Source organism: Cylas formicarius, unplaced genomic scaffold (assembly GCF_029955315.1).
Source record: "Cylas formicarius isolate icCylForm1 unplaced genomic scaffold, icCylForm1.1 PGA_scaffold_12__32_contigs__length_19106922, whole genome shotgun sequence".
NCBI lineage: Eukaryota > Metazoa > Arthropoda > Insecta > Coleoptera > Brentidae > Cylas > Cylas formicarius.
Window position 1 is genome coordinate 17,347,983 of NW_026844225.1, and position 16,630 is coordinate 17,364,612.

General features: G+C 34.1%; 1 protein-coding gene across 5 annotated transcripts in view; it reads left to right on the plus strand.

The window, feature by feature from the left end:
- The window catches only part of LOC132695703 (neuronal acetylcholine receptor subunit alpha-7), a 73,742-nt gene that overhangs the window by 18,956 nt on the left and 38,156 nt on the right, over positions 1 to 16,630 (plus strand). For 3 of the 5 annotated variants that reach the window (XM_060660132.1, XM_060660129.1, XM_060660131.1), the window contains exons 2-3: positions 5,669 to 5,808; positions 6,782 to 6,826. In XM_060660132.1, the coding sequence (XP_060516115.1) occupies positions 5,669 to 5,808; positions 6,782 to 6,826 (185 nt within the window). Of the gene's footprint in view, positions 1 to 5,668; positions 5,809 to 6,781; positions 6,827 to 12,536; positions 12,582 to 16,630 lie in introns of all 5 variants that reach the window. The other 2 variants (XM_060660128.1, XM_060660130.1) reach the window with 1 other exon arrangement.

A 16,630-nucleotide genomic window follows, 5' to 3' on the forward strand; every position in this document is an offset into this window, starting at 1 on the left:
TAAGTTTGTAGTTACTGCACAACTTCTGAGATACTTCGTCTTGAGACCAGACGAGAAATCAGGATGGGCCGAATATAACGGGTGATTCAATTGGAGTTTCCGCATTACAATCTGAAATATTTTTGAAACGCCACTGTATTTGTTTATTATCATATGAGATTTCTAACCTCAAAACGTAAACAAAATTTGTCCTGGAGCAATATACGATTGAACAACGTGTAAAAATTGTGCAAGCCTATTATGAAAATGGTCGATCAACAAAAAATGCATTTCGACGTTCTGAGAGGACAATTTGGAATGTGGTTCAAAAATTGGAGCAAACTGGATCTGTAACTAACCTCAAAGTCCCTCAACGTGCTCGTGCAGGTCGATCAGATCAATATATTGCCATTGTTCGCCTTACGTATTCAACCACACAGCGAATTTTAACAAAAGACTTGCATCTACACCCATATAAAGTCCAAATCACCCAGGAATTAAAACCTCGACATCATCATCTTCAACAGGCACATTTTCACCTTGGTGGCTTTGTAAACAAACACAATGCTCGTATTTGTGGATTAGAAAATCCCAGAGAGATTGTTCATAAAGCAATGCATCCTGAAAAAGTGACTGTTTGGTTAGTTAGAGGAATAATTGGCCCTTTTTTTTGAAGATAATGCGGAGGATGCTGTTACGGTTGATGGTGTTTGCTACCGAAACATGATATCTGATTTTTTCTGGAAGCAGTTGGAAGGTATCGAAATTGAAGATTTGTGGTTCCAACAGGATGGAGCCACTTGTCATACATCCAGAGAAACGATACAATTGCTGCGGGGCAAGTTTCCTTGTCGGATTATCTCACGTAACGGCGACATCAATTGCCCGCCGCGATCATGTGATCTTACTGCCCTAGATTTTTTTTGGGGTATCTAAAAAGCAGAGTGTATAGAAATAAACCAAACACTATTCCAGGGCTGAAACAGGAGATTAGACGCAAAATAGCCTGCATAGAATCTGAATTGTGTCAAAAAGTGATAGGAAATGTCAATAAACGTATTACGTCATGCCACATGAGTGGCGGGGGTCATTTGAATAACATCATCTTTCATACCTAATTGTAATACACTATACATAAAAATGTTTGTATATTTTTATATTCTTCCGAGTTTTTTTTTATTATTTTAATGCGGAAACCCTTATTCAATCACCCTTTAATATTGCATTGTATCGCATTTAAGATGAAACCACCTCTATATTTCGGCTATCTAAATAAATACAGATTTGAAGTTTTGCACAGTCATACAAGTTGATGGTTCCCATTTTTTTAAATACTCAACTGCCTACTGCGAACCCACAAACAGGTTGGTCAATTTTCGATATTTTGCTTCGCGTTTATTTTATTAACTTGATCATAAATCTGGTAAATACTGTTTTCTACTCTCTTCTTTAAAATACCCAATTATGGTCGTAGTGTCGTAGGAAAATTACAGTATACCATGCGTTCATAAACTCCTTCAATCTAGCCAACATTTTTTAATACCAACGCTATGTCATAGATGGTAGTGGGTACCACCTAGCGACTAGAAGGGGACGGTCGCATTATTTAATTAGACCAAGTTTAGTATTTTGTTTATCTTTGGGAAATTCCATCACCGATGTATAAAGTGATAGAATTTTCTCGTCTCAATTTTAAATTAATGCGTGAATTCGACTCATATGAATCCCCATCTGGGTATTAATTCGGCTTCCGGACGGAGAAAACTTGAATGTGAAATGAAGGTGAAGATCTCGTCGTGTGCCAAAGAGTTGATACATCATTAGTCAATTGCGCATGTTGTTCTTCTTGGTTAATATTTGTATGCATCTCGTGTAGAGGTAATACATAATATATATATATTGCGTATTGTGAGTTACCACATTGCTCATCAGCACTATTGTCGAATCTAATCATTTCGTTGCCATTGACGGTCGCCTGGAAACTACTCTCCGGTACTACCAAGCAAGCCACACATACATGTGTATAAATACCCATTATTTCCTATCGTTATTAGACAATGTGACATTCCTATAAATAGTGAATAAAGATTCTATAGTTATTCTATTATTCTATAAGTATTGATATACGTGGTAGTTAGATTACGTTAATTATTATTAAATCATCCTTTATATATATATATATATATATATATATATATATATATATATATATATATATATATATATATATATATATATATATATATATATATATATATATATATATATATATATATTTCACTTAAAACTCCGCACGCCAATAAGTCCAAAACGAAAAGAAATATTTAATTTATGTAAAAAGTAGTCAAAGTGTGGAGTCAAGTAGATATTTCCTAAAGTTTAAAAAATTCGACGCCTGCAAAGAGCTGGGCGTCGCGACGCGTCGAAAAATTATTCGATTGCAGAGACTTTGGAAATACGCGCATACAAAAGTACATATTATTTAAAAACTTTTTTGTTATTTACTCAAACTTATTTACTTTACCCGTTTCTAAGTTATACCGATTTAAAGTAAACATTTCTTGTTGTTTAAGTGCAATTACAAACGTAAGTTGTTATGGCTGTATCAAAAAATTGTCATATTTTGTCACAAAAAATATCCAAATTTGTTCGGTTTAAAAAAAAACTAAGAATTATTATGTGAAAATGGTGCAATTTAGCAGTGAGGAAAAAGTAGACATGTTACTGGTGTTTGGAGAATGCAGATGCAATTGTAGAGAAGCAAAAAGAGTTTACGCACGGCGTTATCCGCATAGAAGAGTCCTCGATGCAAAAACCTTTTCAAGTTTATGTAAAAACTTAAGAGAATATGACAGCTTCTTAAAACCTAAAAGAGATAGGAACAGGACGGCTACAAATGATGAAAATACTGCTGCTGTAATTCAGCAGGTTGATAATAACCCCAAGATATCCCTATCAGAGATAAAAGAAAATACCGGTGTTACCATAAGTTCTTCGTGGAGAATTCTACATAGAAACTCTTTTCACCCGTACAAAAGTAAATTAGTTCATAAACTAGAACCAGGCGATTATGCTAGAAGAATGCATTTCTTAGCGACATTGTCCGATTTGTATAGCCAAGATGCAAATTTTCTCTCGAAAATTTTATGGAGCGACGAAAGTCGATTTCAAAATAATGGAATCGTCAATAGACACAACTGTCGTTTTTGGTCCGAAAACCATCCTCGTTGGAATACAGAAAGAGGTAACCAACGAATTTTTAATATCAATGTTTGGTGCGGCATATTAAATGGATTCCTTATTGGACCTTACTTTTACGAAGGAACTTTAATTGCAGATCGCTATTTAAGATTTCTTCAAACTACACTTCCGGAACTATTAGAAGAAGTGCCTCTTGACACTAGAATGAATATGTGGCTACAGCAGGATGGAGCGCCTGCACATAATTCCCAAATAGTAACGAGGTATTTGAACCGAGAATATCCCAATAGATGGTTTGGTACTAATGGACCGGTAAGGTGGCCGGCGAGGTCCCCGGACATTACACCACCAGATTATTTTCTTTGGGGCTACCTAAAAAACGTTACCTATGAAGAACCTATCGAAGAAATGGCTGATCTCATTAACAAAATTAGTGCAGCGTGTGCCGGTATCACAAGAAGGACTCTCCTACAAGTCACTCAAGCTCATCTGTTAAAAGTTTTTGATAGTTGCGTTCGAGCAGATGGACATAATATTGAACAAAATTTTTGAAATGTCTTATTATGTAGTTAATTGCAATAATAATTTTGGTTATTAACTTGTAGGTATTTTACTGTTTTTTCATTTATTTATCATGTTATCAGAACTAAATCGATAAAAAATAATAAATAAAATCATACTAAAATAGTTGAAATCTATTGTTTGTAATTGCACTTAAAACAACTGCGATAACAATGGTTGCCATAGTAACTAACATTCATGGCATACTTGTAAAAATAAGCGTTAATCACATTTTTTATTAATCAAGAAATGTTTACTTTAAATCGGTATAACTTAGAAACGGGTAAAGTAAATAAGTTTGAGTAAATAACAAAAAAGTTTTTAAATAATATGTACTTTTGTATGCGCGTATTTCCAAAGTCTCTGCAATCGAATAATTTTTCGACGCGTCGCGACGCCCAGCTCTTTGCAGGCGTCGAATTTGTTAAACTTTAGGAAATATCTGCTTGACCCCACACTTTGACGACTTTTTACATAAATTAAATATTTCTTTTCGTTTTGGACTTATTGGCGTACGGAGTTTTAAGTGAAAAACCCTGTATATATATATATATATATATATATATATATATATATATATATATATATATATATATATATATATATATATATATGTATATATACTATATACACCTATTATTCAAATCTCCAGTTCCGGACTAATCTTCGATGAAATTTAGTTATAAATTCAAACCATCGCTGCAAGTTATCACTTCAAACGCAGCCGGACAAGATCTTGTCTAGACGACGTTATATCTGTATTTTCTCTTTGAGCTTCTGTTTCGCGGCTCACTTGTTTCAAGAGTAGGGTGAAACCGACAGCCTGTATCGCGGGTCGGCTTATATATCCAGAGGCATAAGGCATAAATATTTGAACGAGAGTAGCAGAAGTTTGGGTTAATAGAGTGTCGTCGCTCGATAACGCAATCACTACAATCGTTACAAAAAACTCGAAACAAAAAAATCTCTTTTAATATTTCGCCCTACTTAATTAGATCGGGTTGGTTGAATATGTTTTATTGATGGACACACTCAGGATTTGAAAATTTTGAAACATAAAAAGTGAAAGATTCAGACACAAACTAGATCTACGTCGAATCGGTGGTCTCACAGAACTACAACATCGAAAAAAAAAGGTACGAAACATCGCTTACTTTTAATATTGCTCAAAACGTAAATAACATACATCAGTCTCTCTGAGCTACTGTTGTTACTATAACAATTAAGTAGTCCCTATATCTGATAAAATACTTCAATCTTTTAATTGACACTATTAAGCCTATATCTATATCTCTTGTTTTTTGTTCTTAAATAGATATATTTAAAAATTTATGTAATGTGTGTAATGTATATCACTGTGAATTAAATCCCATTGAATTAGTATGGGCCCAAGTAAAAGAATTTGTAGCAAGATATCGCACGACTACTTTTAAAATCAGGGACGCTGCAACCCTGCCAGTGGGAATAAAGATCGTAAAATATTGAGCAAGTGCGTCGCATATTTTTATTAACATATTATCTGTTTTCATATTACCCTTCTTGTGTATTATTAAAATAATCAATATCGATCTCTGCCCATCTCTAAAATTATAATCATGTATAATTATTATTATATTTATTATTTTAATAAATTCCCGGTAGTAAGAGAGCTGGCACATTATTTTCATTTACCAACCCAGTTTTTCTATTGCACGCAAATTTAGGAACGATTCGAACTAAAATACGGATTTGTTTTAAACGAATTTTACGATATAACCTGTCTCTCATTGCAAGTGAACATTTTACATAATCAAATGCAAGAAAGTTGTTTTTAATTCTTCAACCACACTTGGATGGTTTTTATAATTTCTACGGAAAATTGACTTTCCTTTATATCAGCCCTGATATATGAAATTGCGAAAAGAGAAATCCGTTTCTTTCGTTCTAGGTTCTCATCAGGGACCTCACGAAAAAAAGTTGCTCAATACTCTGTTAGAGAATTATAATGTATTGGAAAGACCTGTCGCCAACGAGTCAGAAGCTCTTGAAGTGAAATTCGGCCTAACTTTGCAGCAGATCATTGACGTGGTAAGTAACCGGTTTCGACTTCCATCATAGTATTTATTCTGCTTCGATACGAATCGAGCACTTCACGGCGCCGTCGCTTCTCTAACCGCAAATTCAAAACGAACTTTGCGTATAGAACGCGAGTTACAAACGGAATGACGTAAATTTTAATCGGGAAACGGTTTCTATAAAAAGCTTGTATCGCATGAAGCGGCCTCTGACATTTATTCATAGAAAAATCGATGGTAGAAGGAAAAGCAAGAAAAGAGGTTCGTTTAACAATCCGTCCCCGATTGCTAAAAACGATACTACAAAGAAAATAATGATCCTATCTGCGACATTAACAGTAATAACGGCATCTTCACCTGAAGATGCACTTTCGCTGAAGTGAACAACTTTTACGAGTGATTCGCGAGCTCTTTCAATGGCCTCTAAAGTGTTTACGCGGATTTTAAAATGCCGACGAAATTATTCGAAAATTCTTCATTTAATTTTGAGGTCCCGATTGGGACAACGCGATGACGCATGTCCGGAACCGGTCAACCAGATTATTCCGGAAGCAGCGAAGTGCAAGTACAAGTACAAAACCGCGAAAAATCCCTCCTCGTGGATATTTAATAGACAAAATAAAAAGCAGCTGCTGAACTTCCCATCGTAATAAGCAAGTTATTTGTTCCGGCAACAAAGTTACTTTTTTATACTTTGGCCCCGGCTATTAGCTGCTTACATTTACCGAGTTAGCTGAATTAACCTCTTCATAAAAGTTTTCTTTTGATTCGACAAAAGCGGCCCCAAGCGGTTGCTTAAGGTTTCAAAGCTTTTTCGAAAACTCGATTAGCGATGGAAAAAAATAAAACAACGGGTGTCAATTTTACGATCCCGAGGCGATTTATCTACAAATCCAATACGGCGGTTACTTTCTACTGCAAGTAATGTCCAGTGTAAACAGAAAATCGGTAGTCGCTTTGTTTTATTATTGTTTTCCCCTGTCTAGGACGAAAAGAATCAGATACTCACGACAAATGCTTGGTTAAATTTGGTAAGTGACATGTGAGGTCCCAGATTGGCCTCGCCTAATGTATAGCAGAGCAAACACTAGATGGTGCCTTGTTTTCATATAAATTTATATAACATTTAATTAGTGTTTGACTCTCCGCTAAATGGATATGGACGTATAAACATATTATAGCGCTCCCACCATCAGACCTCGATGTCTTATTTATGAACACTTAACGCAGCTTCGTACTGAATTATCAACCGATCCCCATCAACACGAAATTTAATTGCGCAATTCATACAGATATGGAAAGATTCTTTGTGTGAAACTATTAAAATTTTTGATACACCATTTTTCATTTTCACTGGCAGTTTTTATAATACTTTATTTAAAAAATAACATTTTTATCAAACTTGGTGTACAAAAAAATTTTGTTTTTATCTGACCAAACGTTCGCATCTTTCATTTCGTTATATGATCCAAAATGTCTTGATTGCCTACAGTTTTAATTAGTTTAACCTTCTTAAATATTTATTGCATTAAAATTGTCTTATTTAAGCTTATCTTAATCCACTGCCTAGAAGAAATCGGCGCTATTTCAATACTTATAATACAATTTATATATATATATATATATATATATATATATATATATATATATATATATATATATATATATATATATATATATATATATATATATATATATATATATATATATATATATATATATATATATATATATATATATATATTCTCACGTATTGATTCACGGATGGAAAAATGTGATGACACTATATTCCGGGATATCATCCGTTCGCTCGTTGAACTCCGACTGGAATCCTGCATCCGACTGGAATCCTGCAAATCTTGCATCCGACTGGAATCCTGCAGTGTTCGAAGTGTTTTCGGAGCGCGAGCATTGAAGATGCCAAGTGAGATTTTGGCGAAACGTCTGCAGGATTCCAGTCGGATGCAAGATTTGCAGGATTCCAGTCGGATGCAGGATTCCAGTCGGAGTTCAACGAGCGAACGGATGATATCCCGGAATATAGTGTCATCACATTTTTCCATCCGTGAATCAATACGTGAGGATATATATATATATATATATATATATATATATATATATATATATATATATATATATATATATATATATATATATATATATATATATATATATATATATATATATATATATATATATATATATATATATATATCAAATTGATAGAAACAGTTTAACGGAAATTATTTTATTATTTTAAGTAACATTTTGTTATATGCAGAGGGTGTGCCAGTAAGGGCAACAAGGTACGATATTAGGGAAACGCACGTTGAAAAAAATATTTAAAACTCCGCACTCCAATAACTCCAAAACGAAAAGAAATATTTAATTTATGTAAAAAGTAGTCAAAGTGTGGGGTCAAGTAGATATTTCCTAAAGTTTAAAAAATTCGACGCCTGCAAAGAGCTGGGCGCCGCGACGCGTCGAAAAATTATTCGATTGCAGAGACTTTGGAAATACGCGCATACAAAAGTACATATTATTTAAAAAAAAAATTGTTATTTACTCAAACTTATTTACTTTACCCGTTTCTAAGTTATACCGATTTAAAGTAAACATTTCTTGATTAATAAAAAAATGTGATTAACGCTTATTTTTACAAGTATGCCATGAATGTTAGTTACTATGGCAACCATTGTTATCGCAGTTGTTTTAAGTGCAATTACAAACAATAGATTTCAACTATTTTGGTATGATTTTATTTATTATTTTTTATGGATTTAGTTCTGATAACATGATAAATAAATAAAAAAACAGTAAAATACCTACAAGTTAATAACCAAAATTATTATTGCAATTAACTACATAATAAGACATTTCAAAAATTTTGTTCAATATTATGTCCATCTGCTCGAACGCAACTATCAAAAACTTTTAACAGATGAGCTTGAGTGACTTGTAGGAGAGTCCTTCTTGTGATACCGGCACACGCTGCACTAATTTTGTTAATGAGATCAGCCATTTCTTCGATAGGTTCTTCATAGATAACGTTTTTTAGGTAGCCCCAAAGAAAATAATCTGGTGGTGTAATGTCCGGGGACCTCGCCGGCCACCTTACCGGTCCATTAGTACCAAACCATCTATTGGGATATTCTCGGTTCAAATACCTCGTTACTATTTGGGCATTATGTGCAAGCGCTCCATCCTGCTGTAGCCACATATTCATTCTAGTGTCAAGAGGCACTTCTTCTAATAGTTCCGGAAGTGTAGTTTGAAGAAATCTTAAATAGCGATCTGCATTTAAAGTTCCTTCGTAAAAGTAAGATCCAATAAGGAATCCATTTAATATGCCGCACATACATATTGATACTAAAAATTCGTTGGTTACCTCTTTCCGTAATCCAACGAGGATGGTTTTCGGACCAAAAACGACAGTTGTGTCTATTAACGATTCCATTATTTTGAAATCGACTTTCGTCGCTCCATAAAATTTTCGAGAGAAAATTTGCATCTTGGCTATACAAATCGGACAATGTCGCTAAGAAATACATTCTTCTAGCATAATCGCCTGGTTCTAGTTTATGAACTAGTTTACTTTTGTACGGGTGAAAAGAGTTTCTATGTAGAATTCTCCACGAAGAACTTATGATAACACCGGTATTTTCTTTTATCTCTGATAGGGATATCTTGGGGTTATTATCAACCTGCTGAATTACAGCAGCAGTATTTTCATCATTTGTAGCCATCCTGTTCCTATCTCTTTTAGGTTTTATGAAGCTGCCATATTCTCTTAAGTTTTTACATAAACTTGAAAAGGTTTTTGCATCGGGGACTCTTCTATGCGGATAACGCCGTGCGTAAACTCTTTTTGCTTCTCTACAATTGCATCTGCATTCTCCAAACACCAATAACATGTCTACTTTTTCCTCATTGCTAAATTGCACCATTTTCACATAATAATTTTTAGTTTTTTTTAAACCCAACAAATTTGGATATTTCTTGTGACAAAATGTGACAATTTTTTGATACAGGAATAACAACTTACGTTTGTAATTGCACTTAAAACAACTGCGATAACAATGGTTGCCATAGTAACTAACATTCATGGCATACTTGTAAAAATAAGCGTTAATCACATTTTTTATTAATCAAGAAATGTATAACTTAGAAGCGGGTAAAGTAAATAAGTTTGAGTAAATAACAAAAAAGTTTTTAAATAATATGTACTTTTGTATGCGCGTATTTCCAAAGTCACTGCAATCGAATAAATTTTCGAACTTTAGGAAATATCTACTTGACCCCACACTTTGACTACTTTTTACATAAATTAAATATTTCTTTTCGTTTTGGACTTATTGGCGTGCGGAGTTTTAAGTGAAAAACCCTTTATATATATGTATATATATATATATATATATATATATATATATATATATATATATATATATATATATATATATATATATATATATATATACAGTGTTCGAAGTGTTTTCGGAGCGCGAGCATTGAAGATGCCAAGTGAGATTTTGGCGAAACGTCTGCAGGATTCCAGTCGGAGTTCAACAAGCGAACGGATGATATCCTATATATCGTACCGTGTTGCCCTTACTGGCACACCCTGCATATAACAAAATGTTTCTTAAAACAATAAAATAATTTCCGTTAAACTGTTTCTATCAATTAAAACTTGGTTACGTTGGTATCGATTAGTTCTGTTCTTCTTTTTCTAACGGTCCCATCCGAAAATCCGGCTTAATTTATTTACGTCGAGATTTCAATTTCCGAGTAAAAACTGAACCTCTTTTGTTGATTACTTTCAGATATCCCAAAAATAAACGAGGTATATACGAAGCTTTAAAAATTACTAAATCTCCGTGTATTCAGACATGTTCGTTGATTTCGGGGGTGCCGTTCCGATTCAAAGTTTTAAAAATCAATACGTAACACGCGCTTTAAATAAACACACCGAAAATGTTTTGCTAAACAGAAAATTCCGCGTTTTTGTTTCAATTAGTTCAGTTTTTAACTAAAGCCGACGTTATTCTGGGCTGCCGAATGAAACCTGAACTATCTATATACAACGGATGTTGAGGAAAGTTCTTAAAGAAAGCGTACGCTACATCTGCAGAAAGTCGCACAACCCGGAATAGAAAATTGGTGAATGCACAAAACTTAAACCCTAAGCGTTTACTTCTCATGAAGTTCCATTCCAAACCAAACTAAAATTTATTATTGCATAATAATAAGCGATCGCGGTAGATAACAACTAGACGAAGGCAGGCACCTTGAAAATATAGAAAAAAATACACAAAATGCAGTTTTAATTTTTTAAGGTAAAATTTCACAAATTCATAATTATCAAATCATAAAATTATTAGCGATTCAAAACGTTTGAAGAAAGTGTAGTGTGATATTAATCAATACGCAAGTGTAAGGATAGGTAGAATAGAATAGAATAGAACACAATGTTACACGTGATGCGCTCACACGAGCATCATCAGATCTATAAAGGAGATTTTCAAAAAAGAGACCGAATCAGTTTGATTTAACCGAGATCCATAAAACGAAGAAAAAAATGTAATTTAGAAATATATAAACTCATAACAAAGCCGTAAAGTGGGCGGCAGAACCTGCAGTTTTTCTCGAAATTAAAAACGTCATTAATGCAAACGATGATAGGACTCGTTTTGGCTTTTGTGATTTCTAATTTATCCAGAAGATTAAATTTTTACTCTTTACTTATGCCCCGTCCTTAACTTTTATTACCTTTGAACAACTTAGCCTGGTGTAATGAAATATTACCGAAGAAGGTCAAGCAATGGAATCTATGTTCTGAAGGTTTTGATTTTATTATGTTTATTCTAGCGATCTGAGCTTTGGGGTGTGTTTGAATCTTTATACTTTTGTGAAACCACTTCCCTTGAAAGATCCACAATTTATTTGATTTTAAAATATGAAGAGGGCGGAAAAACAAATGCCCCGAAACGAACTTTTCAATAAATATTAAAATATAAATATTAAAGCTGTTGGAAATATGAAATTTTCCACGGTGTTTTTATTACTACTTTGTCGTAGCCTGTGGATGGAAAAACCTAAGCTACCAATCAACAGTTGGGTTTTCTCGTTTGTGCGACTTTCCTAATTATTTCCGAACGTTTTAAAGAATTTTTCTCGCATTTGGTACTGTCGGCTTCAACGCGGCCGACGTCGGAAAACAAAATAAGATGGTAATTTATTTGAAAAGCCGGGAGTCCAAATGACCCGCTATTTTTCACGGAACAAAGTTTTTCCTAGCCATTTAAAACGTTCTTGTTTCCCGCCAATTCATTTAAAAAAGCCAAGCATCCTATAGTTTCGTTAGAAATGCGGTTCGAATTTCAATTGCTTTTCTTTTTCGATTATGTTTTCCGACGAATACGATAAAATCTAGTTCCATCGGTGTGCGTATCAGATGAATAAATATCACGGACCACCTGTAAATAGTGTTGCCTTGTCAATTAAAAAGGGACACAAGGCGTGGGGAAAGGTTATAAAATCGATGTTTAAAACAGAAGGCCAGAGCTTTAAGCGTTTCATGAATACGACACGTCGGGTCTTTACCGGCACAGGTGGCAGCGCTAAAGTTTTAAAAAAGGCGAATAAGAGTAGAACATAACTCGAACCGATTGCCTGATGATGTATGCATGCTTTGTTTGTGACTTATTACCTATGTTTTCCCTTTTTATTGTTTTACCATAGGACGAGAAGAATCAACTCCTTATTACAAATATTTGGCTAAACTTGGTAAGTGAATCAAACTGGACTAAATATACGTTAACACACACACGGCAGCTAGTTATTTCGTTTATAAATCGTCATTCGCATTCAGCATATGTACATAGAAAATTTCGAACGGCAGAAAGTCGTGTTTTTTCCGAAATTATATCCATTTCAAAGCGAATTCGCATTTTGATATTTTAATTCGACAACACGTCTACGTGATAAATTTAACGACAACCGAATGTGAATGAAAATGCGTATCGCAACAAAAGAGGCATTTATTTTTATTTATTTATTTTTTAAATTACAATATTCAGAGATATATGCTTGTATAATTAAGAGTTCTAGGATTGTAAGTATTGATATCGACCCTAATATGATCGACAACCGGAACTAAAATAACCCAGCCTTTATTATTACTGGCTTTTGATTTGCCTCTTAAGGAAATGTGGCTAATAAATTATATTTATGCTTTGTTTCTTAATGCGAGAGCGTTATAAATCATTATCGTAAAACTTAGCTACCTGAGCCCCAGTGCATAGGCGTACCAATAAAGATTGCCCTGAGAGTGACCGGTGGATGGCGGGTAGTTGACCTAACAGCGCCTTAGTGTTTAAAATTGGAACTATAGTCACTTTTCGGCAGTTGTTGGCAAACATCGTTCTTGAAAATGGCTAAAAATAATTTTCGAAATTGTTGCTGAACAACGGATTAGTAAAGTTGCCCTTCCTATAAATGAGAAAATTCAAAACTCAAAATTAGTGTTGCCCAAAATTGGTCTTTGTCTTGTTCTTGCATTTTTGCAAGACCAAGACCGTCTAATTTAACTAAGACCAATACCAGGGCTGACTATGCAAGACTTGAGTAAGAATAAGACTCAGACTGCAAGACTCTTGCGTCTTGCAGTTAGGTCTGAGTGTCATTTCAGGCAGTGGATACAAGACAAAAAATAAATACAAGCAGTCCTCATACTTACGGCACCAAAAATAACCAAAACTCAAGGGCTAGGATCCACACGAATTCGATAAAAAAGAAAAATTGCATTTATCACAAAAGATTTACATACTTTAATATGAAAAGTAAGTTGTTAAAATAATTATATATGCCAATTGCTAGTTATTTTTGGTATTTGCTTGTTATTAATTTTAATAATAATTATAAAACTTTAATATGTAATCAAAACAAGTAATGATAAATAATAAAATACACTTTTGGCTTAAAGAAATCATCATACAGATCTTGGTAATTCTGATAGGCTGCACAAACTTCAAAATTTGGATCATTTACTTTTTACAAAACTTCTGTATTTCTCCTGCGTCGGTTTTTGCTGAGTTGGAATTGCTGACGTTTCGCCAATCAACCTGTTGGCTTCTTCAGAGCTTGAATGAAACTGGCTAGCATTTTACTCTGTACCTGCTTTTATATTTTTTGAGGGCGGCGGAGCTAAATGAGGGACATAAACACCGTCTCGGATGACTGATTCCCATATTGGTGACAGGTAGAGACCTGATTCGCGGTTGAGATTTTTCGTTGGTAGTAGGACTTATTACATGCAAGAATTTTAGTTTAATCGAATAAAATTTTATGCCCCGTTTCATGAGTGCGTTCGGTAACAGCTGATGATTTTATTTGTCTTAGTCGACGGTGTTTATACCCCTTATTAGCGTCCCCCTTAAACAATATATAAGAAGGTACAGAGTAAAATACGAGCCAGTTTCAGTCAAGCTCTGAAGAAGCCAACGTCAAGCGAAACGTCAGCAATTTCGACTCAACAATAACCTACACAGGAGGAATACAGAAGTTTTGTAAAAAGTATTACAGTATCTTGTGGACGTTACTTGTTAGAGCCTACACGTGCGAAGGCGGTGCGGCACAAAGCGAAGGGATTATAAAAAATAGTTACAAATGATAATAATTCCAATTGAGCTTTACTTCGAGTCTCGCATAGTAATTGTTTTTACTCAAATCTTATTGTTCTCGGAAAACGTAACACGTTTTCAATTTAACATGAGGGACGAAGATTCAAATAGTATTAGTTGAAATCGTGAGAGTTTGGGTTATAAATCTAAAAGACCTAAAAGCAAATTTGATGAGTTTTTACCAAAAAGGAATCAACCAATTTAATTTATGTTACATTTTTTATTTCAATAAATGGTAAATAGTACAACCCTTTTATTCCATTTCATATAAGGTTAGGGTCAACCGATCTATTTCTGATAGTGTTCTTTAAAATACAGCTAAGTTAATGTTGCCAATGTTGAAACTTATTAAATAGCAATAGGTAGGTAATTACCAACAATTGCGAGACACTTGCTGCAAGACCAAGACCAAGACCAAGACCAGGTATATCGACGCAAGACCAAGACTGGCTAAGTCTTGTCTTGGTCCTGCATTTGGGCAACACTACTCAAAATACGGAGTTGCAAAAGCAGTTGAATTGTGTTCGAATATTACTGGAGTTGGAGAGTCAACAATATACTCGGAACATGATAAATTTATTACAATTTATATATTTTCATATTATTTTTACCTCTATGTCTAAAATTATAACAATTTACTATTATAATCATATTTATTTATTATGTAATTTAGTAACAATTGGAGGTCTTAAAAACTGAAGTAAGGACCTTACGAGAAACTATGGTTGTAATTTAACTGGACTTTACAATGAAACCTTTGTTTTCGTATTAAGAAACACAGTATACTGAAGAAAAGTTTCTTTTTAATGTCGCAAATTTTACCTAGCCCAATAATTACTAAATTCGGCCGTGGTTTGATTTGTTCAATAATTCTTACGTTTTATCAATAAATCACAACTGTTTTGAAGAGAATCTGCCGATATTGTAAAATTTTGAAATTTCGGCCTAGGCAACCTATTCGAACGAAATTTGCGACACTAAAAACTAATTTAATCTGTACAGTTAATTTAGATGGATGCAGTGAGAAAAGAAACTTTTATTAGTACCCTTAGATGTTAGATTTGTAGTGAATTTTTAAGCATTTCTAGATAGAGAAGATCGCTTGATACCGCCGCCGATTTTTGGGCCGTTAGCTAATTCCATCCGAATTTGTGGCAAGTAGGTCACACGTTCAATATACTTATGGAAGTCTAATGAAATTTACCCCCGCTAACTTCAAAGCAAACGCCTATATCCTCTCTCAGAAATTCTCGTATTTCTATCGTCTGCTGCCGTGTGTGTTAACTTTAAAATTACAAAGCTTAATAATTATTATGCTAGTAACTAACGCGCCGAATCTAGCGCAACATGGCAAACCAAATTTACATCCCCTATACCATACATATTCCCGTAAAATTCCGATTCGAAATTCCTATAACGGTGCGAGAACAAATCGCCACCTTTCGCCGAAATCATTTATGTAAAAACGAATATTTACAATTTCCAAAGCGAAAATCGCTATAATTTTCCCGCGGAAATGCGTTATTTTCATTACGTCGACTTTCGAATAACCGAAACGAGAATATTTATCTGTTTTACGTTCTTTAAACACGTCGCTTCGATTTTTTCGAATAAAATGCAAAAAAAAATTCATACGTAATTGATTTCGGCGAAGCGGACAATTGTCTCTCCAACAAGTCTTACACTAAAACTAAAATCACAGTGGATTTTAAACAGTAACCATTAAACCATACAATAAAATATCTTCGATAAAAATACTCCCGATTCGCCATTTATCATCACGCACGGTTGTTTTTGCTTGCTCAATGTTCGCGTATAAGCAAGAGGTGAGCCTTTTAAAAAACAAAACGAAATCTTTCCTAAATAATACGGCGAAAATATTACGAATTTCAAGTGCAATGAATTTATTCGCAAATGTTATCTGTATAAACCTAAAGTGATTTTATAGTTTACCTGCGTGCGTCTGACGCTATCGAAAAAAAATATCAGAGAATCTGATAAATACAATTATAGATATGAATGTTAGCTGTCCAATGCATTCGCTGCTGAAACGACGGCAAATTACAAGCGAGGTTACAACACCCGTTTTGGTTAATAAGGTTATCCAAAAAAAGCCGCTTTTCGAGGGGCATCGATCGCCGAGAGTTTCGACGC